The sequence below is a fragment of the Ochotona curzoniae genome, unplaced genomic scaffold (assembly GCF_017591425.1).
Source record: "Ochotona curzoniae isolate NIBS_2020 unplaced genomic scaffold, NIBS_Ocur_1.0 contig_605, whole genome shotgun sequence".
In the NCBI taxonomy this organism is placed as follows: domain Eukaryota; kingdom Metazoa; phylum Chordata; class Mammalia; order Lagomorpha; family Ochotonidae; genus Ochotona; species Ochotona curzoniae.
This window is the reverse complement of record NW_024466491.1, coordinates 2,889,390-2,911,157: the sequence shown is the minus strand read 5'-3', so window position 1 is coordinate 2,911,157 and position 21,768 is coordinate 2,889,390. Positions and strand designations below refer to the sequence as shown.

At 64.0% G+C, this 21,768-nt stretch overlaps 2 protein-coding genes across 4 annotated transcripts; one reads left to right on the top strand and one right to left on the bottom strand.

Annotated features, from left to right (window-relative positions):
* Positions 1-40: 40 nt before the first annotated feature.
* HDGFL2 (HDGF like 2) lies at positions 41-12,685 on the bottom strand. 3 transcript variants are annotated; one of them, XM_040990640.1, is made up of 16 exons: positions 12,555-12,685; positions 10,812-10,888; positions 10,574-10,712; positions 7,220-7,420; positions 5,653-5,769; positions 5,492-5,560; positions 4,947-5,115; positions 4,749-4,824; positions 4,327-4,639; positions 3,511-3,614; positions 2,454-2,527; positions 2,219-2,289; positions 1,765-1,866; positions 1,458-1,674; positions 756-882; positions 41-339 (listed from the first exon to the last, which is right to left on the bottom strand). In XM_040990640.1, the coding sequence occupies exons 1-16, from the start codon at positions 12,624-12,626 to the stop codon at positions 243-245; spliced, it is 2,025 nt and encodes a 674-aa protein (XP_040846574.1). In that variant the 5' UTR covers positions 12,627-12,685; the 3' UTR covers positions 41-242. The 3 variants fall into 3 exon arrangements, with proteins under 3 accessions (XP_040846574.1, XP_040846575.1, XP_040846576.1); XM_040990641.1 differs by having other exon boundaries at positions 267-339; positions 752-882; XM_040990642.1 differs by having other exon boundaries at positions 273-342; positions 752-882.
* Positions 12,686-14,869: 2,184 nt separating this feature from the next.
* On the top strand, positions 14,870-21,516 carry UBXN6 (UBX domain protein 6). The gene is made up of 10 exons (XM_040990644.1): positions 14,870-15,005; positions 15,841-16,004; positions 16,119-16,183; positions 16,854-16,982; positions 18,553-18,650; positions 19,723-19,798; positions 20,047-20,131; positions 20,248-20,598; positions 20,796-20,944; positions 21,115-21,516. The coding sequence occupies exons 1-10, from the start codon at positions 14,923-14,925 to the stop codon at positions 21,241-21,243; spliced, it is 1,329 nt and encodes a 442-aa protein (XP_040846578.1). The 5' UTR covers positions 14,870-14,922; the 3' UTR covers positions 21,244-21,516.
* The last annotated feature ends 252 nt before the right edge of the window (positions 21,517-21,768 follow it).

Below are 21,768 nucleotides of genomic sequence, written 5' to 3'. Positions count from 1 at the left end.
CAGGACCCACCAGGTCAATAAAATGGATGTCTTGTTTTCATTAAAAAAACCCTTTATAGTCATTTCATGTCGGTCGGAAATCAGAGAAACGAGGCAGAAGAAAATCCAAGGGGACAAATACAAACAAACAGCGTGGTGTCCCCCCACAAGTTCTCGGCTCTCCTGGGAGGCTGGGGAGGGACGGGGTGGGCTGGGGCTACGTGCGGCGAGCTCGGGGCCGGGGCCAGGCCGGACTGACCCGCTCAGCTCTCCTCGTCCGGGGACTCCGAGTGTAACCGCACCCTCTCGTGCTCCGGCTGCTCACTCCCAGGCCTGTCCAGCTCAGGGCCCTCCTGCAGCCTGCTGGGGGTGGGGGGATCAAGCAAAGGGTGGGCCTGAGGACCCCCTTCCTGGCCCTGGGACCCCAGACCCCTTCTCTGCTTGCAGGAGGAGGGCGGGGGACCCCGAGGAGTAGGGTCCTGCCTTCTCTCTCCTGCCACACGAAGGGCTACAGTTGGCTCGAGGGCACGTTCGCGCCCTGCGCCCTCTATGCCCAGGCCAGCCAGGACCAGCACCAAGTGGCACCTGAGTGTGACCGCCATGGGCCACATCTGGGGGGGGGATGGGGTCAGCAGGAACCCAGACAGCTTTTGAAGCCCTGGAGCTGCCTCGGGGAGGGCCATGACTAGGGAGGCAAAGTCCCACTGGGTTCTGGAGTTCTATCGCAAATGTCGGGGGTCAAGGCAGAGCCGCCCCGCGGCCCCGTCTACACTCACTTGTTGTGCAGGTCTTCTGAGGAGCCGCAGCCCGGTCCCTCCTCCAAGTGCGGCTCACCCTCGGCCTCCTTGTCCACTGTGCTCTCCTTCTGGGATGTGGCCTCGCCATTCACGGGCGCTGAAAGGTCTGGGAGAAGGACATGAGCCCATGGCAGCCTGCAGGCCTGTGCCCAGGGACACTTCACCCTTGCCCACCCCATGCACAGTGAACTGGCCTCCCCCTACCCTACGGGAGGCGTGGTGCCAGGATGAGCTGGGCCAGATGCACTGAGACTGTCCCAGGATCTGGGTCTGGGTGGGAGCCCAGTGGCTGGCTGCACCCCCAAGGGGGCCAGGGTGGTTAAGTGCTGCAGCTGGCCCAGAGAGGTGAGGGTCCTGGCACGGGCAGCCGTGCTAACACTGAAGGACCTGGAACAGATGCCAGCCTCGGGGCATCCCCCAGAGGCCTTCGGCCGCCACCCTCCGGCTGGACACAGGTGCTCAGGGAAGCACACACCTGCAGACCTACTGCCACCAACTTCTCTCGCCAGCCTGGCTCCCCAAACTCCCATCAGCAGCCTGGGGGGCGCCCCAGGCCTGAGCCCACAGGCATGTGGACACACGGTGTCCTGGCCTCAAGGGCCCTGCCAGCTGCCCCACACCAGGGAGCATGTGTGCAAGCAGACTCCGCCTCTCCTTGGATGTGCCGCCCGGGCTGCTCACCGGCGCTGGGCTCCGCCTCGGCCTTCTCCTTGGGGGGCTCCTCCCCCGGCAGCGCCTCTCCGGCCTTCTCTGCCTCGGCCTTCTCCTTGTCTGTGGGGCCTGCCTTGTTCGCTTTCTGGATCGCCTCGATCTTGGGCCCCAGGACCCGCGACTTGAGCCGCGTGTACACCTCCGCTGCCTTCTCCATCACCTCCTTGTTGGCTTTGTAGCGGCGGATCTGGCCGCGAGAGGCTGCACTCACACAGGGGCAAAGGCAGTAGGGCCTGCCATCCCCGCCACCTGAACACCCCTGATCCCTGTCCTGTACCTTCTTCAGCGTGGCTACCACATCCGTATTCTTCTGCAGGATCTGAGAAGTCACTTGCAGGGTCCCCAGCTGCTCCAGCGCGCCCAGACACCTCTTCACATCCTGTTGGGGGAAGAGAAGTAAACCATGAAGGGGCAGCACCAGGTAAGGGGGTCCCGGCAGCCCTCACGGGGCAGGGACCCTCTCCCACAGAACACAGCTATCTGCACCCTACCCTAGCTGGCAGGGAACTCAGGGCAAGAAGCAGAGAGACATGTGGGGTTCCCCAGGAAGCTGGGATGGGAGCCTGGCTCCTCAGGCCAACTCCGGGGCCACTGGCCAGGGACCCCCAGCATCCCGCACGGCCCTGCCCTGGCTCCCAACACCTGACTTCTATGGGAGTCTTAGAAGTGGGGGGTGGCAGGGGGCCAGGGCAGGGCTGTGACCCTGGGACATTAAAGAGGGAAGGGCTCACCGGGTTGTCCACTTTCAGGGCGAACTTGATCTCACTGTGCAGCTTCTGTAGCTTCTCCTCCACGGAAGGTTCTGGGCCGGGGGAGAGAGCAGTGCAGGGCCTGAGCAGTGCACCGTGGGGGAGGACTGGACCACAGCGGGGCTGGCTGGCGTGTGCACGTGCTGCCGGGGGTCCCCAGGTCTGTGAGTCCAGGGACCCCGTCCGGCGACAGCCACCGGCACCCTGCACCCCTCACCTTTCTTCTTCTCCACCTTTTTCTCCGGCTGGAACCCCTCAGACCGCTTCCGGGTCCGCTCCACCTTCGCGGGCCTGTGGAGAGTCACTTTAATCAAACGTGCGCTGAGCCAGGCTTTTCTCCCGGACCAGCCTGCCCTAAAAACACCCAACTCCCACACCACGAGGTCGGGGCCTGGGGGAGACCCTGGGAGAATAGTGTGAACAGGGGTTAAGGCTCTGACACACCCTAAATCCAAGGCAGGGGGTCCGGGGAGCTGCAAACCCCAAGCTGCAGCCCTGGCTCTCAGCAACACCAGTCATCCCAGCATGCTTTGCCCCAGCACAGGTGGCAGAGCTGGCACCACCAGAAGCGGCAGGCCTGCTGCTCAGGGGCCCCAGCGGCAACTGCACCAGAGGCCACGTCTGCACCCTACCCTGTGCCCCCTCCATCACGCCCAGCCACATTCTCACGGGGTGGGCTTGGTCTGGGAGAGCCGGAATTCCACTCAGCAGCGGCAGGCTGGGAGCAGGGCCATCCCTCACCCCGGTGGGCCTCGGGAAGGCAGCAGAGGATGGCTTAAGTCCCTGGGTCCCTGCCACCCACGTGGGACACCCACATGGAGCCCCTGACTCCTTGCTTCAGCGTGGCCCAACCCTGGCCGGTGCCACCATCTGTGGAGTAAAGCCCCAGACTAGAGCGCAACATCACGGTGCCAGGCACGTCAGGCCAGGGACCTTTCCGGAGGTGGGGCCACCGCAGGCACCAAGCCGGGGAGCAGCGACCCTGGTCACCACCCACTCCACACACCCCAGCCATAACTGTCCCCAGAGGGACACAAACCTCAGGTAATGACCATGACCCCGGGACCCAGAAGAACTGAGAAGCCCCTGGGGAGGGTACAGCGAGCAGAGTTGGGCAGGGCAGGGGCTGGGAGGTGCTGGTACAGCGAGCAGAGTTGGGCAGGGCAGGGGCTGGGAGGTGCTGGCACAGGGAGCAGAGCTGGGCGGGGCAGGGGAGAAGCTGCGAGGTGCTGGCACAGGGAGCAGAGCTGGGCGGGGCAGCGGTGGGTACTGACTTGGCTCGGGGCCTCTCCTCGGGCCGCCCCCTCTTCTCCTTCTGGCTCGGCTTCCTGGCCGACTCTGTGCTTGGGAGCTGCAGCTTCTTGGCTGATTTCTTGACCTGCAGTGGTGGTCCACGGGGGAGGTGAGCTGGCACGTGAGAGGTGGCCCTCCACCCCAGACCCCTGTGCGCCCTGCATGGGCACTGCAGTACCACTGTGCCACTCTCCTCGGCCAGGGCTGCCAGGCTCGGAACCCATCCTGGGCATGGGCATGGACTTCGAGCTCCACCCAGAGGGTCAGCTCTTCTTGTCCAGTAGCCCTGGGAGGGAGGCGGATGGCTCAAGGACTCGCTGTGCCAGACGAGCAGAGGACCGTGCTAACTCCTGCTTCCCCCGAAAGGAGGCCTGGCCTTCCTGGGCCATCGGGTCAGAACTCGGCTCAGGCCGGTGGCACAGGGTGGGTGGGGTGCCTACCCCCATGCTGCTGCCACTCCCTCCCGGGGCCTCCCAGCAGCTCCTGCACTCCTGGCCAGAGAGCATGTGTGGGCGCCTGAATCAGCTTGTCCCTCCTCTGCGCACAGCACCCCTGGTTCCTACCTCCCTTGGGGTCACAGACCAATGTCAAGGTCACTTCCTCAGCTGTGGCCCCTTAAATCACACCCATACCCCCTGCCCGATCCAGCACCCAGGGTGCCCTTAAGCACGCATTAGCCCACTGGCCATCCACCCTTGCCCAGCATAGGGCGCCGGGCACCCAAGCTGGTTCCAAGCATGCAGCAGGCACCCGGTGAGTGTGCGGCGGCCCAGGCTGGACGTGCTGCGGACACTCACCTCGCGGTCAGGCTCGGCCTCGGGCTCCGAGTCGGAGGAGGACGGCGGCCCGCGGCCCCGGCCCCGGCGGCCTCGCTTCTTCACGGGCTCCTCCTCCTCCCGCAGCTCATCGCCGCTGCTGCCCCCGCTGCCTCCGCGCCCAGGCTCCCCGCGCTCCGCCCGCTCCCGTCGCCTCTCCTTCTCCTGCTGCTCCTGTTCCCGCAGCCGCCGCAGCTCCTCCTCCAGCTCCCGCCGCCGCCGGGCCTCCAGCTCCCGCCGCCGCTCCTCGTCCCGCCGCTTCCACTCACTGATGCGGTCCACTTCGTCGCTGTCACTGAGGGCGCGTGGCGGGGTAAGGGACAGTGAGAGGGGACCCTGCCCTGGGCCGCCCGCCCGCCCGCACGCACGCCTGCCCGCCCGCCCGGGAGTGGCCTGCCAGGCACCTGTCACTGCTGGAGCTGGACGGAGGCCGCTCCGGCTTGGGCTTCCGCCCTCGGGGCTTTGGGGGGGGCTTCTCAGCTGCAGTGAGCAAAAAAGGGGGTGATGTCTCAGCGGCCCAGGAGCTCAGGCGCAGCTAAGCTGGTAAGGGGGTAGGGGTGAGGGCGGGAGCGGGCGGCTCAGGGTGGCAGGTCAGGCCCCACCTGGCTTCCGGCCCCGAGCAGGCTTCTTGACAGAGACGTGAGAGCCGGAGGAGGAGGAGGAGGAGGAGGAGGAGGAAGAGGAGGATGGTGACCTCGCTGCAGTCACGGGCTCCTCCTTGGGCCCGTCCGAATCAGCTTTGCAGTCCGAGTCCGAGGCGGAGGGGGCCTTCTGGGGAGGGACAGGCAGGGCCGGGGCGGCGTCAGGGCTTGACCCCGGGCCCCAGACACCTGCCTCAGCTCCCACAGGCAAAGCTCCCATGGCTGCTGTCCCTCTGGCCATGAAGGCCACGTGTCTCCTGGCCTCCCCGGGGAGGAGACAAGACAGGGGGGTCAGGGAACACACAACTGGGGTGCAGGTGTCTCAGTGGGCCTGCCCCAGTACAAACGCATGCACACACACACATACACACACAGCCCCCAGACCACTCAGACCACGAGCACCCACACTCCCACTGCACACACAGCACCTGTACTTGTCAGCACACACTCCCCCTCCTCCTGATGCACCGGCCCCAAGTTGGCCTGGAGCCCCACGGCGGCTCTACCTTTTTCCGTGCCCCCAGTGGTGCCCGCCTTGGCGCCCGGGCCACGGCCTTCTTCTCGGGTGTGAAGTCCTGTGGGCAGAGCGGCAGCTGTAGGGGGGCCTGTGGGCGGCCCAGGAACTCTCCCCTAACCCCACCCTCGTGGCTCCCGGCCACCTGCACACCTGGTCGCTGGTCTTTTCCGACTCCGAGGAGCTCTCCGAGTTGTCCTCTTCGGACGGGGACACACTGCCTTGGTCCAGGTCGCTGGAGGCCTTGCGTGCTCGCTTGGAGACCGACATCTGAAAAGGGAACCACCCCCCAGGAGGGGAGCGGCCAGGTCAGCCTGGGGTGCCTTGGTGGGAAGCCTGCTCCCATGCCTGCTCTCAGCCCGGGGGGACTGGGGACCCCTGTGAGGGGCATCACACTGATGACACAAAGGCAAAGCCTGTGTGGGGACCACGCAGGGGAGGCGCCTCGGGAGCCATGGAGTTCCATGGGGACAGAGCGCCCGTGTGGGAGGGGCGCCTTGAACACAGACAGTAATGCCGGCCACATCAGCATGGTCATGTCCCGTGGGCCACAATTTATACGTCCACCAGACACTGTCCACACTTATGGTGGCAGAGCTGAGGCCCGGCTCCCCTCATGTCCTCCCTGGAAACAGACACACCCAGGGAAGGGGTGACCAGCGATGGGTCGGGGGCCTTGCGCCTCCTCAGGGGCGGAGAGAGGAAACGCCAAGGAACAGCAAGCCAGGGGCGGCAGGATGAAGCCGCCTGGGTCCCTCTGGGAGCCACACGCCGCTCACTCCAGGGCGCCCAGCGCAGACACGTGACATAAGCAGGATGGTAACGGGGCGATTATACATGGTCCCCAGGACCTCCCTCCTAAGGAGCAGGCAGACCCAGGCAGGCAGGACCAGGTCAGCTGTGCCCCCGGCCTCTGCCGTCCCAAGGGCCTCGCAGCATCACCTTACCCGCAGCCCTGCCCCCACCCTGGCAGGAGACCCCCATGAAACGCTGGCTCAAAGCCCAGCTCTATCACTGCAGGGTACAAGACCCAGCCAGACAAGGCACCCCGAAGGAGCACTTGGCCCCACGCGAGGAATGGGATGGATGCTGGGGGCACCCCGTGGAGGGGCTCCCAGAAAAGGCACGGGACTAAGCAGGTGCAGCTGCTGCCTGCAGTGCCAGATACTGTATGAACAAGCTGCTGGCAGCCGGCTGGTTCACTCCCCATTCAACTCCCTGCTAACGGCCCGGGAGAGCAGCGGAAGCTGGTCCGAGGGGACCCCCTGTACTCCCTTCACTCTGACCGCTGCAGGCAAGATCGCTCTGTCTCGCCCTGCCCCGCCACTGCTGGAACTCGGTCAAGTCTTTCCCGGTGCAGTCATGGTGTGTCCCGGTTAGCTTGTTTAACGCACATGAGCAAGGCATCACAGCAGACTGCAAGCACTCGTCAAGCGGTGGGACTGGGGGCGTCTCGGGGGCCACCACAGCACAGACACGAGGGCTACAGTGTGAGGGGGCGGCTGCTGGGAACCCCAAAACAGAACAGAGAGGAAGTGCACTGGGATGGGGGGGTTGGGGCAGTGAGCCCTGCCAAGCGAGCCAGGCGATGTCTGACGCAGGACCACACCACGAGTTTCCAGGACACGAGGGGACAGGTGGCTGCGGCTGGCCACAGGCCCGGGGAGTGAGGGGGCAGGGGGCAGCCTCAGGCCGGGCCACCTGGGGCGCCCCTCGCTACCTTCAGCGCCGGCGTCTTCCGCTTCAGGCCGCTGTTGTCGCTGCTCTTGTCCGAGTCCGAGTCGCTCTCCATTCTGTCACTGGCGGCTGCGGCCGTCACGGCGGTCACGGCCATGACCCCCCGCTCCTCATCGTCCGAGTCCGAGTCGCTCCTGCCCGCAGGGTCGGCCTCGGGGGCCTCGCTGTCTGAAGAGCTCACGGGCTGCGAGGCAGAGCCGACCAGTCACCACACTGCCTGGAGGGGTGCACCTTTCCCTGAGGTGGCCTGAAACGTTGGGGTCCCCTGACCTGAGGCCCCCACATGCTGGAGAAGGGACCGAGATGAACAGATCTATAGGCAATTGCTGTGTTCCAGCCTTGGGACCTCAGTCCCCCTCCTCCAGGCTCAGTGTCCACATCCAAGCAATGGGTACAGCACCCAAGGTAGTTCATGAGGCACATTGGACAGTGGTCAGGCGAGTCTGGAAGACCTCCCCGAAATGCGGCTGTTAGCCTAGCTCCCGAAGAGGACCCCACCCCAGCACAGGATCCCAGGGCCGCGAGTTCCTGTGCCACTTCAACACCAAGAAGGCCTGCCCAGGGGGTTACAGCCCCTTGACACACACCCCTCAGCACCCCGAGTCTGCAGTTGCCGCCCAGGCTTGGGCAGGGTGGGTCCCCACTCCCCTCGCCCCTGGAAACTGACCAGCAGCCACCACAGCCATGGGAACTGATCAATATGACTCCCAATCATTGATAGGTGGAAGGGACCGGTGGCATTCAGGGGTGGGCAGGACATCCTGTCCACGGTGCAGCAAGGGGTACGGGGCACAGGGAACTGGAGCAGAGGTGGCGTGACGAGGTCCCTCAGCATCTGGGAGAGGTCAGCACAGCTGGGACGTGGACACCAGCCCCCAGGTGGCTCAAGTTTCGGGGAGCAACGGGGATGAGCGAGCCCCGGCTGTTTTCAACCATCACCAAGCGACTTACCCCAACACAACTAACAAAACACCTGCTGTGGCCTACAGGTGCCCGCCCTGGGCCAGCTCCCAGCCTCACAGCGACCCAGAGCACCCAGCACCCAGCCCAGCCACCTCCACAGGTCCAATCGGCCCATGTCTTCCCACGTGACCTCGTCTCCCAGGTAACAGCTCTTTTTTTTTTTTTTTTTTTGAAGAGATGTTGCTGGACATTCGTAACGGGATGCTACTGATAAAAAAGCAAAGTGGAGGAGGGGAGCCCAGCACAATGGCTCAACTGGCTTACCCTCCCACTGCAAGTGCCAGGATCCCATATGGGTGCCAATTTGTGTCCCAGCTATCCCACTTCCCATCCAGCACCCTGCCTGTGGCCTGGGAAAGAAGTGGAGGACGGCCCAAAGCCTTGGGATCCTGCACCCGCGTGGGAGACCCAGAAGAGGTTCCAGGCTTTGGATCAGCTCAGCTCTGGCTATTGTGGCCATTTGGGGAGTGAGCCAGCAGACAGAAGATCTTTCTCTCTGTAAATCTGCCTTTCTAATATAAATGAATCTTTAAAGCAGACTTCTCAGTTCTCGTGGCACGGACCCGCGAGGCCCCACCCTGTCGTTGCGGGCAGTGCCTGCTCAGCACATCTCCGGGGCGAGAGACGCGGCGAGCCTGGGACGTCACTTCTGAACCTGTGAACAGCTCCTGACGCTGTGAGCCCTTGCTCCAAGCCGACAGCGGCCAGTTTAGGGACAGTTTATGACGGAACCACGGGGCCGGCGCTGCGATATGGTAGCCAGGCTGCCACCTGAGACACCCGTATCGGAATGCCAGCTGTAGTCCTGGCTGCTCCCCTCCCGATTCAGCTGCAGACGCCCCCCATGGGAGCCCCTGCCAGCCACAGGGGAGACCCGAACGGAGTTCCAGGCTCCTGGTGGTGGCTTGGTCCGGCCCCAGCCCTTCCGGCTACCAGGAGAGTGAAGCAGTGTACGCAAGATCTCTCCGTAGTTGCCTTTCTTCCTTTTTTTTTTTTAAAGGTAGATCAAATGCAATTGAGAGAAAGAGATAGAAAGATCTTCCATCTGCTGATTGAACCCCAAGTAGCCGCACTGGCCAGAGCTGAGCCGAACTGAAGCCAGGAGCCTCTTCTGGGTCTCCCATGCAAGTACAGGGCCCCAAGGCATTTTTTTTCCCCAAAGATTTATTTATTTTTATTGGAAAGGCAGATACACAGAGAGGAGGAGAGACAGAGAGGAAGATCTTCTGTCTGATGGTTCACTCTCCAAGTGGCCACAACAGACGGAGCTGAGACAATCCAAAGCCAGGAGTCTCCTCCGGGTCTCCCACGCCTGGTATGCACTGGGATCTCCTAGGGGCGCCGGTTCTAACCATGGCTGCCCCGCTTCCCATCCAGCTCCCAGCCTGTGGCCTGGGAAAGCGGTGGAGGACGGCCCAAAGAGAGAGAATCAACAGATGGAGTCTCTCCTCTTTATGACTTTCCATTAAAAATAAACAAATCTTAAACACAAGCAAACAAACAAAACAACTGTCAACTTCCAACCTCTCCAAAACCTTCCCTAGCCTCGGGGCCGATTTACAGGATTGCCTCATCCAGGTCCCAGGGTTCCAGTTTCTTTCCCTGGAAGACAGGCCTCTGCACGGTAGGCGGCCAGCCCGGCTGCGGGCGCCCAATAAAATATTACGGGGCAGAGCGATGATTCAGCCACAGGTTCCAGGCCAAGACCGTAACCCAAGCCCAGAAGGACCGTGAGTGCCTCAACTTCCGCCAGAACATTCAGCTCAGCAAAGCGCCCAGACACACACCGATGTGAGACCACGGAGAGTCTGTCTCTCAGGTCTTCCCGGGGTGCTCAAACACCCCCCACACCCTGACATGCAGGTCCCAGACACCCACCACACACACCAGGACACACGGCATGAGACACTGCATGAAGGACGCCAGAATCCTGGACCATGAGCTCTCATGGGCAAGCCCTGCATCCCAGCCATGCCAGGCCCACGCGTGCCACACCACGGGGAGAGATGCCCACATGACAAGGCCTCTGCCTCACAGCCAGGCCGCCCCGGGACCCCAGGTGGCCAGGCAGGAACGGGCACCACAAACCCACACAATGCCAACGCCCGTGCCAGGCACCCCCGTCCACCTTGCGTCAGCCTCATTTCCACTTTCTCAGTGCACCCGCACCCCCCCAACTTTACAAGGACACTCTCAACTAGAGTATCCACACGCCGCCTCCTTCGCGCCCCCCAACATCAGAGTCACGTGGACAGTTTTCTAGGAACTCCAATGGTATTCTGGGACACCAACACGGGCCCACGTCACAACCACAGGAGTGTGGCGAGCCTGTGCTGCCAGAGGCGCCCCTAGCCCTCCCCGGCCCGGCGCTCACCGGAGGGGCACTGTAGCTGGCATGTGGATTGTTCTGGATCTCCCAAAGCCCCTCGTTGAAGCCTTTCCTCTTGTTGGGCTTGCCGTACTTGTCCTTGCACTTGTCGTAGGGGAACAGGTCCTTGGGCCCCAGGAAAGCTCTAGAAGGGGACGAAGCGGCAGGGTTGGTCCAAAGCGAACTGGGGCCGCCACCCACCTACCCACCCACCGGCAAGTGAGCCCTGGCTGGGGACACTTACGTTTCGTGGGTGCCGAAGAAGAAGATGGGGTATTTGTTGGGAGGGGGCTTCACCGCACCGTCGGCAATCTCATCAATCTGCAGAGAGGCAGTGGGGACGGCTGGGGTGAGCAGGCGGCCTCACACCTCCACCTAGCCCACGATACACCCACAGAAAGCACGTAGGGAGACTGGTCTTCACCCCAGAGCCCCCTCTTTCTAACCAGCAATCCAGCCTGTCTGGAGCAAGCCCCGACCCCCCCACACCCAGGGTACCCCCCGATGCCCAAGCAGGTACTTGACCTGAGCCAATATGGACCCATGAAGCCACCAACGGGAAGCGAGGAGGGTGCCAAGCTCAGCTTCTAGGAGCTGTGGGGCCCCTCACCGGGGGAACCCCTGCAGCCCAGAGGAGCTGAGGGGGGCAGGCTCCCCCCACCAAGGATGCTGCCAGAAGCTCCCAGGGCTGCAGAGCGTGGGGAGTGGGCTGCAGGAGCCAGGCCCAGAGCATCCAGGAAGTCCCACCCTCTCCCTGCAGCCCCATGGGCTGCGGCAGCTGTCAGTCACTCCCACCCTCCACTTCCAATCAGGTGCTTGGAAACGTTCTGGGCTCCAGAGGAAGGGGGCGGCAGGGAAGACACGAGCGAAGCTGCTGCGAACTTTCCCTGCTCTGGTCAGCTCTCCTCTCCACAGGAGCACGGCCAGGCGGGGTGCGCTCCCTGCACCCCCATCTTCAGCGCTGCCCCTGCACTGGCACAGCCCCCTGGAGGTGGGCGGGCAGCGGCCACGGCCTCCCCGGACCCAGCCCAGTGCGCCTGCCTTCTCCTCACATCTGCTGAGCTGCACGCTGGGGCATCCCAGGCTCTGCCCGGCGTGCTTAGGGCACGCTTCTCCTGGATCCCGGGGTGCCTCCGGGGCACGGCTTCTCCTCCCGGGACCCGCCCCTGATCCTTGGCCACCCGCTGCACTAGCTCCCCAGGCCACACTTCCTGTGCAGGTTGGAGTCTCCTCCCATCCTGCACCCCAACTTTCACCAGCCTCTGCCCCTGCCGGACTTGGGGGACAGGGAGGAACAAACCTGAACCCTCAACTGGGCAACTGCCCTACGGTCCTGGAATTCCATCCCGGGAGAATCGGGGACCCCCCGCCCCGACCCCCAGCTTCCTCCGGAGGGGGACGCTCACAGAACGCCGCGGTCCAGGTGTAAACCGCATCCCAGCTCAGCTCTTCCCCTCCCAAACTTCTTCAGTCTCCCCCAGACCCCTCATTTACACATCCAGGGGTCGTCCGCTGCAAGCCCCATGACCCCTCCCCAACACAGCCGGGGACAGCGTGGCCTCCGGGGGGCGGTGTGTGTGGGGGGGACCCCGAAGTCGCCTCCCGTCCCAGGGGACCACGCTCCTCCAGTCACAACTTCTCTCTCCAGCTCCCCCTCAGAACCCACCCCATGCCCCCCTCAAACCCTGCTGCATCTCAGAGCACCCCGAATTCCAGAGTTCCCTCGGACCCTCAGAACGCCCCCCAATCACACGCACGGAACCCCCAAGCACGGCTTCCTCACGCAATGATCCCCGGCGCCACCGCAGCTCCCTGGGACCCCCCGAAGCCCCACAAAGGCTCCCCGAGTGGGATGCGACCCTGAACCACCCCCTCCTCACAAAGGAGCCCCGAGTGGGGTGCGACCCCGAACCCCCCCACAAAGGAGCCCCGAGTGCGGAGGGGGGGACCCCATGCCCCACCCCCCGCCCCCCGAGCGCGGCCTCACCCGGGCGGGCCAGTGCGGGTAGCCCTTCATCTTTGCGAACACCAAGTCCCCGGGCTTGAAGGCGTAGGGCATGGTGGCGGCGGGAGGCCCAGGCCGCGGAGCGCGGCGGCGGAGGCGGCGGGAGGAGAAGCCGGGGGCGGGAGCGGGACGCCGGGGGCGGGGGCGGCCGTCGGGGCAGCCGGCCGGCGCCTACTTATTGGGCTCAGGGCAGCCGGAAGTCCCGCCCTTCGGTGCTCATTAGCCGGAGAGGCTGTCGCTCCAAACCACGTGCGAGGGGACAGAGAAGCGCGGGGACCAATGAGGAGAGGGGTTGGAGACGAGCGAGCTAACGGGATTGGATAACGGGGCCCAGAGGCAAGGGGCGTGACCCGGAGGCCTAAAGGGAGGGGGCGGAGGTTAGCGGAGGTGAAAGGGGAGAGGTGGGAGGAGGGAGAAGTGAGGAGCGGGAGGCGGGACGTAGGGCGCCGCGGGAGGAGGGGCTTCAAGGAGGGAGCTCGCGATTGGCTCCTCGAGGTACAGCTGAACCAATCAGAGGAGAGGGCGGGATATGGTACGCTAGCCTTCCCCACCACCACCGTGGAGGAGGGGCTTTAGGAAAGGCGTGCATGCCATTGGATGTCGTGAGAGAAGCGTCGGCAGGCAGTGAAGCGGACATTGGCTATCACGGGTGGGGAGGCGGTGCTTAGGAGGCGCCTGGTTATTGGTTGATCGCAGAGGAGAGGCTGCAACTCAAAACAGCGATGAGCCAGTTAGGGGCTCGCGGGGGCGGGACCTAGAGCGAGGGGCGGGGCTAGCGGAGCTTTTAGGATCAACAGCTGCAAGATGTCCCCAAAACACTCCTTGTTGCTGTTGTGCGTTTATGCAAATGAAAGGAGTCCGTTCTGCGGACAACCTGGGTCCCCGGCCGGAGGGATGTCAGCTCCTCGCTCCCCACCCCAAGAAACTCACACTCAACCATCAGTCAACGCAGGTGCTCATGCATTGTTCTTTCAAGATTTATTTCATTGCGAAGTCAGGCATACGGACAGGACGGGAGACAGGAAGATCTTCCGTCTGCTGATTCACTCCCCAAGTGGCCCTGGAGCTGAGCTGAGCTGATCTGAAGTCAGGAGCCAGGAGTTTCTTTGGGGTCTCCCACGCGGGTGCAGGGTCCCAAGGCTTTGGGCCGTCCTCCACTGCTTTCCCAGGCCACAGGCAGGGAGCTGGGTGGGAAGTGGAGCAGCTGGGACATGAACTGGCGCCCATATGGGATCCCGGACCATGCAAGGCAAGGACTTGAGGCACTAGGCTACCCCACCGGGCCCATCTGGAGTATCTTACAGTGCATCTCTGATGTAAACTCTCCCCCAGATACCTCAGATTGCATCTGAGGCCTAATAAAAACCTATCATCACACATATCACGCCATTATGGCACCCCCTGAGAATTACTAACGTGGGTCTGTAGCGAAGCCAGTGACAGCAGCACCTGCCTGGTGCGAGCCCGTTTGGAGGTTTATTCTGGGGATGCCCCACTTCGGAGCCAGCTTCTTCTGCCTGTGCTTGTTGCCCACAAGCCCCTTTTTTTTTTTTTGCCCAGGCCGACTTTGGGCTGGGTGGTACTCCTCCACAGCTGCTACTCCTTTACAGACATAGCGGATGCTTCCCTGATCCCTTCTCCTTGGCTTGCGGGCCTACGTGCCCCTCAAGGTTCCACAGCTCCCAGAACCTTCTCCACAGGCTTGCCTGGGACACGTGGGGACGCCGACCATGGCCAAGATGGGGGGGACGCCGACCATGGCCAAGATGGGGGGATGCCGACCATGGCCAAGATGGGGGGGACGCCGACTGTGGCCAAGATGGGGGGGACGCCCTCCGTGGCCAACATGGGGGTCCCCCTGCACGTTGCGTGGGGATTTTATGATGTAAGGGGAACTTCTGAGCGCCTTCTCTTTGGGGATCAGCCGGTTTCACCCGCTTGGAGAAAACGCCCAGTTCAGTGAAGGCGATGAGGAGATATGCAGAGGCGCCATCGCCGCCCGGAGCGGGAAACGCGCCCTTGTCGCCACGGCAACCGCGCTCGTCGCCATGGCAACAGAGGCCGGAAGCACCACCGAGACGCGGCTGGCGGCGTCCAGAGAGGCCGCCACGGGGTAAGCCGATCGATTGTCACGTGAGGGCGTGTGTGTGTGTGAGTGAATGCGCGTGTGTGCGCGCGCGCGCGCCCGGGGGTGGGGGCGTGAGGGCGGGACTTCCGGCGCCGCTCGGTATTTTCTTTCCGGTGGCTGGCGCCCGTCGGCCCCTCCCTGCCCGGGCCCTGCGCCCCCTCCCCCGCCCGCCGCGGCCCACCCCCCCCGCCGCCGCCGGGCCCCCCGAAAAAGACAACCAACATGAAGAAATTCTTCCAGGAGATCAAAGCTGACATCAAGTTCAAGAGCGCGGGGCCCGGCCAGAAGCTCACAGACCCCGTGGGGTAGGTGCGGAGGTGGACGGGTTCGCGGGGCACCCCGTGTTTGTTTTTTGGGGGGCTGGGAGTGGGCGGTGGAGTGGGGTCCCCCCCGAGAGCAGAGGGCCGCCCCGGAGCCGGGGGGCGGGGCCGAGCCGGGCCTGGGCGGGGGTGGGGGAGCCTGGCCCGAGGGGCGGGATTTGGGGTTCCGTGGGATGGGACTGTCTCGGGGGGCGGAGCGTGGTTGGGGGGCGGCCCGGAGCAGAAGTGAGCTGGAGATGGGGAGGGGAGAGATGTGGGGGTGCTGGTGGGGGCAGGTGAGGCGGAGGGTCGTGTTTTGGGGTTCTGTGGGATGGGACGGTGGGGGGGGGCGGCCCGGAGCTGAAGTGAGCTGGAGATGGGGAGGTGAGAGGTGTTGGGGTGCAGGTAGGGCAGGCGGGCCAGGCTTTGGGGTTCCATGGGATGGGACGATCTGGGGAGGTCAGTAGAGTGTGGGAGGTGGAGCGTCTAGAGTTGGAGGGCCGGCTGGAGCCAAGGTAAACTGGTAGAGGGGAAGGAGGGATGTTGGGGTGCAGGGAGGGCTGAGGCGCGAGGGGATGGCCAAGCTGGGGGGCAGGGCCTTGCATGCATTGTGCAAGCTGTGCAGTGGGATGGAAAAGGACTGTGGACCTATCTTACTGATGGAGGCTCGGGGGACCCCGGTGGTCCCCCACCCCTGTGTCAGGGCACTATGGTGGCCATGGGGTCCCGGCCGACCCTGGCAGGTTTGAGGGTGTCTGTATGAGAGAGAGAGGCAGGGGCAGGCATCTGGCCTCATGGAAAGCCAGTCATATGTGTGTCCCCTTCTCCCTTCACTGTCCAGGGAGAAGTCCCCCCGAGAGAAGAGTGACCAGCTGGCTGTGAGGCAGCCGCGCCAGGGACCCACTGATGAAGTGCAGATGGCAGCTGCCGCCGCCCTGGCCCGGCTGGAGCAGAAGCAGCCCAAGGCCCGGGGCCCCACATCGCAGGACGCCATCCGGAACCTGGGTGAGCTGGGGGCACCCGGCCTCGGGTGTGGGGACCTGGCTGCGGGGAAGTCGGGGCACAGTGCTTGCTGCCGAGCCTCACCATGCACCCTTCTCTGCTCGTTTCATCTACCAGTGAGGAAGGAACTGCAAGCCGAGGTCACCCTCCCTGGGAGCCCCGAGACCCCAGGGAGTAACACGGTAAGACCCTCCACTGGCGGCAGTAAGCAGCAGCCTGCGAAGGCGGACTGACCCCGTGAAGGGCTCTGCAAGCCAGGGCAGAACCCTGGACCTGTCACCTATGTTTGGGGCAGCCAGGAAGGGCCAGCCCAGCCCTGAAACTGGACTTACTCTTCGGTGGCTCGGGGCTTGCTCCCCGAGGTTGTGCAGTTCTTGTTTCAAACCGAGGTTGTGAGGGGGTGAAGCCAGCAGCCGTGGCCTGTTCCAGGGCTGGGTGCGAACTGCCCCTCCACGCTGCCCCTCCTCCTGCCCACGTGGGTGGACGCTGAGGTGGTACAGTCCGGGAGGCCTCCTTGGAGTAGATGGGCTGGAAAATGGAGCTTGGTCTAAAGGGTGTCCCGGGTAGAACACCTGAATAACTGCCCTGAGAAGTGCGTGGAGAGACAGAGAGAGAAAGGTCGGGACTTACCCAGGGTCCCATGCTCCTGACTGGCCACAGTCAGGTAGCAACTGCTGCAGGGGGGTGCCCCTTCCCTGAGGACCCCCCATTGAAGGAGGGAGCGGCTCAGTGGGTCGGGTGACTTGGGGCGGCCTACAGAAGTGGAGTCAACCGTAAGAACCCACTTGGGTCTGTGGCTCAGGGTGGCCTCTGCCCGCAGGCCTGGCTCAGGCAGGCACCGTCTCTCCACAGATGGCCGAGGTCCAAGAAGAAGGCTCCGGGCCCCTGGCCGTCCCTGGCGTGTTCTTCACCTGCCCACTCACGGGGGCCACCCTGAGCAGGGAGCAGCGGGAGGCTGGCATCAGGGAGGCCATTGTATCGGTGAGCCGTGGAGCCCCTTGACAGCCCTGGAAGCCTGGGTGGGCACAGAGCGCCGACTTCCCCCAGGGGCGATGGCCCCATGTGGGACACGAGACACAACCCCTGTCCCCAGTGTCAGTCACATGGGTAGGATGGCCGCGGTGGCTCCCACCTGCCCCGTCAGCCCTCCCCCGAGTGAGCATACAGCAGTTGCCATGTGTGTGCATGGGCGCGTGTGGGTGTCTGCCTGGCTGCGTGTATGTGTGTGGTTTGTCCTCCTGCCCAGGTCGGCCAGGTGTTAGGGTTGTTGCCCATGCACTCCGCCCCGTGTCCCCCTGGGCCCCTGCAGGGGGAGTTGAGCGTCCTGTTGTTGAGGCCCCACTGGTCCGCGTTCTGTGTCTTAGGGAGACCCTGTGTGCCACCTTGTAGCTATTATGTCGTATCAGAGGCAGGTCACTTTCTGAAGCAAAGGGGCCCGTCTTAGCTCAGCCTTGGTGATCTGAGGGCCACTGCAGGACGTGGCCTCTGGCACGAGGCCATCGCGTGGGCAGAGGCCCAGGGCAGGAGACCCATGGTCTCGCCTCCTGGGACACCCACATGGTTCCATCTGGGCCCTCCCAAGTGAACCTCTGGGCTCATTCCCTCTAGAGCTCCCCCTGCAGGCTGGATTCTGGGGTTTCCTCCCAGGATTTGGCAGTCTCAACCCCTGCTCTGAGTTTGGGGCCGGCCATTCCAAAGTCAGCCTCCGTGGGTTTGGGTTCCGCCTGGGATAGCCTATTGCTTATGTCCTTGCATGTCCCACACCTGGGTCTCTTCGCCGCCATGTGAGTGTGGCTGTGCTGGTCCTCACCTCGGTGTCACCCCCTTCCCATGGCCTCTTGGCACTTGCCGCTTCCTGTGCCCCAGCAGCCGAGGTGTGCCCTGTCCATGTCGAGAGCTGGCAGCTGAGCTGCTAGGAGGTATCAGATGGACAGCAGCTTCCCAGGAGGCCAGGTCCCTGGTGGCCAGTTCTGAGCCCACCCATGCCCGCTGGGGACACTGCAGCAGCGACCCCTCCCCTCCCACAGGGTGGGAGCAGGTGGGCTGCTGGGGCCCCAGCTGCCGTGTCATGCCACACGTCTAGAGTCACAGATCTTTCATCTGTCGCTTGTCTGCACCTGGGCCCACGTGTGCCCATGTGAGTGACTTGTGGCCACCCAGTGGTATCATCACACAATGTGCCCAGCAGGGCTGTGGCGGCTGGCAGCGTGTTCGTCCAGGCTGCTGTGAATGAATGCGATGGGTGAGATCGGGTCCTCAGGCCGATCTTTGAGATCCAGCCTAGTGTGCGTGTCAGCTCGGGCCACTCCTGGGGAATCTGTGGCCACCTCGCTGGAGGGCCCATCCGAGGCCTCACTGCCCTTCCCGCCCGTGGGGTGGGGTGGGAGTGGGTGGAGGTGCCCAAGTCCCCGCAGGCACCTGCTTGCTCACCAGTGCCAGGCATGTCCGTGTCCACACGCGTGTGTCTGGCCCAGCTGCAGAGCGTCATCACTGCCTTTCCCCCGTGGGGAGGGTTTCCAGTGAACCCACCTGTCCCCCCGGCCCGCCCCAGCACTTCTCCACAGACCCAGTCGCCGCGTCCATCATGAAGATACACACATTCAACAAAGACCGGGAGCGGGTGAAGCTGGGAGTGGACACCATCGCCAAGTGAGTGGCACCCCCCCACGGGCCATGCACCCCCACCCCCGCTGCCAGGCCAGCATCAGTCGCCCCCTCTAGCCTCCCCACAGAGAGGTGAGGATTGGGGTGATGCTGAGCTGGGAGACCTCAGCACAGGGGCTGGAACTCAGTGCACCCATCTCATCCCGAAGGAATTTAAGGGGTGTCAGAGGGGTGCCCAGCCCTGCCCTCCCAGGAGCCAGGGTCTGAGGGCACAGTGTCACCTGACCTGGGAGCACCTGCCAGCCCTGGGCCCTTATTCTGCCTTTTGTATGCCAGGGGCTCAAGTTTGTGAGGACAGGAAGGGCAACAGGGCTGGGCACAGCAAGGATCCTTCCCATGGGCCCTGTGGGCCGTCCCAGGGCTGGTTTCCAACTAGCTTGTGCCTTTGGAAGAGCTTAAGCTACAGGCTAGCGGGTAAAGTCACCGCTTACGTTACCAGCATGTAAATGCTATTCATGGCCCAGCTGCTCCATTTCCCATCAGCCCCCTGCCTGTGGCCTGGGAAAAGCAATAGAGGACGGCCCAAAGCCTTGGGACCCTGCACTCGCCTGGAAGACCCTGGGGGAAGCTCCTGGTCTCCGGACTTCAGGTCGGCTCAGCTCTGGCCTTCACAAGCATTTATCGAATGAACCAGAGGATGGAAGCTCTTTGTCCCTCTTCCCTGCCCTTTCTTTCAAATTTTGAGAGAGGGGGAAAAAAAAAAAAAACTTAAAGAGGCAAAGAGAAATTTTCCCATTTGCTGTTTCATTCCTACAACAGTCAGGGCTGTGCCAGGCTGAATTCCATCCGGGTCTTTCTCCCACATGGGTGACGGGGAGCCAAGCGCTCCAGCCTCCGCCTGCTACCCGTGAGGCTGCGCATGAGCAGGGAGCTGGGCCCTGAGCCTAGCAGTGATGGCAGGCGGCAGGTGTTTCATCCGCTGAGCCAAGCCCCCACCCCAGGGCCTCCCCTTCTTACTGCCAGGCTGTCTCCCCTTGGGCCCCCAGAGTGTGCCTCTCCGCTCCCCTACCCGCTACCTTTCTCCCCTGCCCTCTCCTCTCCCCTACCTGTTGTCCAGGTACCTGGACAACATCCACTTACACCCAGAAGAAGAGAAGTACCGCAAGATCAAGCTGCACAACAAGGTGTTCCAGGTGAGGCTGCCCTACCAGGATCCGGGGTGGGCATGGCCCCACTGGCCCCGACTGGGCACACGGGGCCGGGCACGGGCCCCCTTCCCTGGGAAGAGCCCAGACGAGCCGCGCCGACCCCGCCTCACAGCAGCTCCTGTGCAGGCCGGGGGCCTGGACCACCCCTTACTGCCCGCACAGCTGGAGGCACAGCCCCTGCCCCAGCAATCGCCGAGGGCCGTGGCCCCCTGAGACCTCCCGTTCTCTCCCAGGAGCGCATCAACTGCCTGGAAGGGACCCACGAGTTTTTCGAGGCCATCGGGTTCCAGAAGAAACTGCTCCCAGTCCCCGACCAAGGTAAGGCGAAGAGGACGGAGGATTCAGGAGTCGGGGCTGGGTGAGGCGCAGGGGACATAAGGGGTCGGGGGACCCCAGCGGGGCTTCTCCCCACATGGCTGCTGTGCCCATCACAGAGGCCCACGAAGAGTTCTACGTGCTGAGCGAGGCGGCGCTGGCGCAGCCCCAGAGCCTCGAGAGGCACAAGGAGCAGCTGCTGGCGGCCGAGCCCGTGCGGGCCACGCTGCACCGGCAGCGGCGCGTCTTCCGGCCCTCGCCCCTGGCCTCCCAGTTCGACCTGCCCGCGGACTTCTTCAACCGCACGGCCGAAGAAATCAAGCGGGAGCAGAAGCTCCGGTCGGATGCGGTGGAGCGGCTGAGCATGCTGCGGACCAAAGCCATGCGGGAGAAGGAGGAGCAGCGGGAGCTGCGCAAATACACGTTCACGCTGCTGCGTGTGCGCCTCCCTGACGGCTGCCTGCTGCAAGGTGGGCCTCGGGCGGCTGCTGGGGGGCAGCCTGGAGCCCAGGGCCGGGGCGGGCCCTGGGGTCCTGTGTGAGTCCAGGTGGGGCCGAGGTCCAGGGGTCTGTGTGTGAGCCCCGGCGGGGTCGGGGGTCTGTTTGTGTGTGCGCCCTGTGAGTTGGCTGGCCCTGACGGGGTACCTCCCCACCCCCCAACTCCCCAGGGACCTTCTACGCACGGGAGCGACTGGCAGCATTGTACGCCTTTGTACGGGAGGCCCTGGACAACGACTGGCTGCCCTTTGAGCTGTTGGCCTCGGGAGGGCAGAAGCTGTCGGAGGACGATGACCTGGCCTTGAACGAGTGTGGGCTGGTGAGTGCCCAGGGGAGAGACGGGTAGGGGTCCTGGCCCGGGGCTGGACAGGTGTGGGGGTCCCAGGCAGGCTGCCTGCTTCCAGCAATGCTGTGGCCCCAGTCTAGTCCTGAGGGGTGGGGCCTTGCTGGGTTCCACGGCGGTGAGGTGACCCCCACCCCGACCCACAGGTGCCCTCGGCGCTCCTGACCTTCTCCTGGGACCCTGCTGTGCTGGAGGACCTCAGGGCCGCGGGGGCTGAGCCCCAGACCTCTGTGCTCAAGGCCGAGCTCCTGGCAAGCATGGAGCGGCTCTTGTGAGGGGCAGTCAGCCTCGGCCTCCGTTCCGCGCCCAGTCCCTCCACCTCCTCTGCAGAGCCCTCCCAGGTGCCCACGACCCATCTGTGGTCCCAGGGAGGCCGCAGCCAGGAGGCAGCACCGAGCCCACCCTCTCCAGCAGCTTTGCACTGACCATCCCGGTAGGCAGGGAGCCTGGGCCGCGCGCGGGCAGTTAGGGGCTGGCCCTGTGCCGTGGGTGAGTCACAGATCCCGAACTCCCACCTGGAGCCTGAATAAATAGGACGTTGGAACGTGGTCTGTGTGGACCTGACATGGCTGCCACCCTGCTCAGCTGCCTGGCAGGTGTTATCGCCTCACGGCTGGTTGGCTTTGTGTGACCTTGGCCCCGTGAGTGGCCTAACTGTGAACTCAGTGGACCCAGTGAAGGACACGACCAGGAGAGTGATGGGGCAGCTTTCCCAGGAACTTGGGGAGATGGAGGCCTGGCATGCCCCCAGCTCACAGGGCCTACATCCGGGGCCCTCCACCCTGTGCAGTCGGTCCCCC

Coding starts and splice junctions, on each gene's coding strand:
- HDGFL2 (XM_040990640.1), bottom strand. CDS start 12,626: ATGCCCTACGCCTTCAAGCCCGGGGACTTGGTGTTCGCAAAGATGAAG. Junction 5,116..5,491: donor CACTGGGGGCACGGAAAAAG/GTAGAGCCGCCG, acceptor GTCCCTCCCCAG/AAGGCCCCCTCCGCCTCGGA. Junction 1,867..2,218: donor CCCTGAAAGTGGACAACCCG/GTGAGCCCTTCC, acceptor TTCCCCCAACAG/GATGTGAAGAGGTGTCTGGG.
- UBXN6 (XM_040990644.1), top strand. CDS start 14,923: ATGAAGAAATTCTTCCAGGAGATCAAAGCTGACATCAAGTTCAAGAGC. Junction 16,005..16,118: donor GGACGCCATCCGGAACCTGG/GTGAGCTGGGGG, acceptor TTCATCTACCAG/TGAGGAAGGAACTGCAAGCC. Junction 20,599..20,795: donor TGACGGCTGCCTGCTGCAAG/GTGGGCCTCGGG, acceptor CCAACTCCCCAG/GGACCTTCTACGCACGGGAG.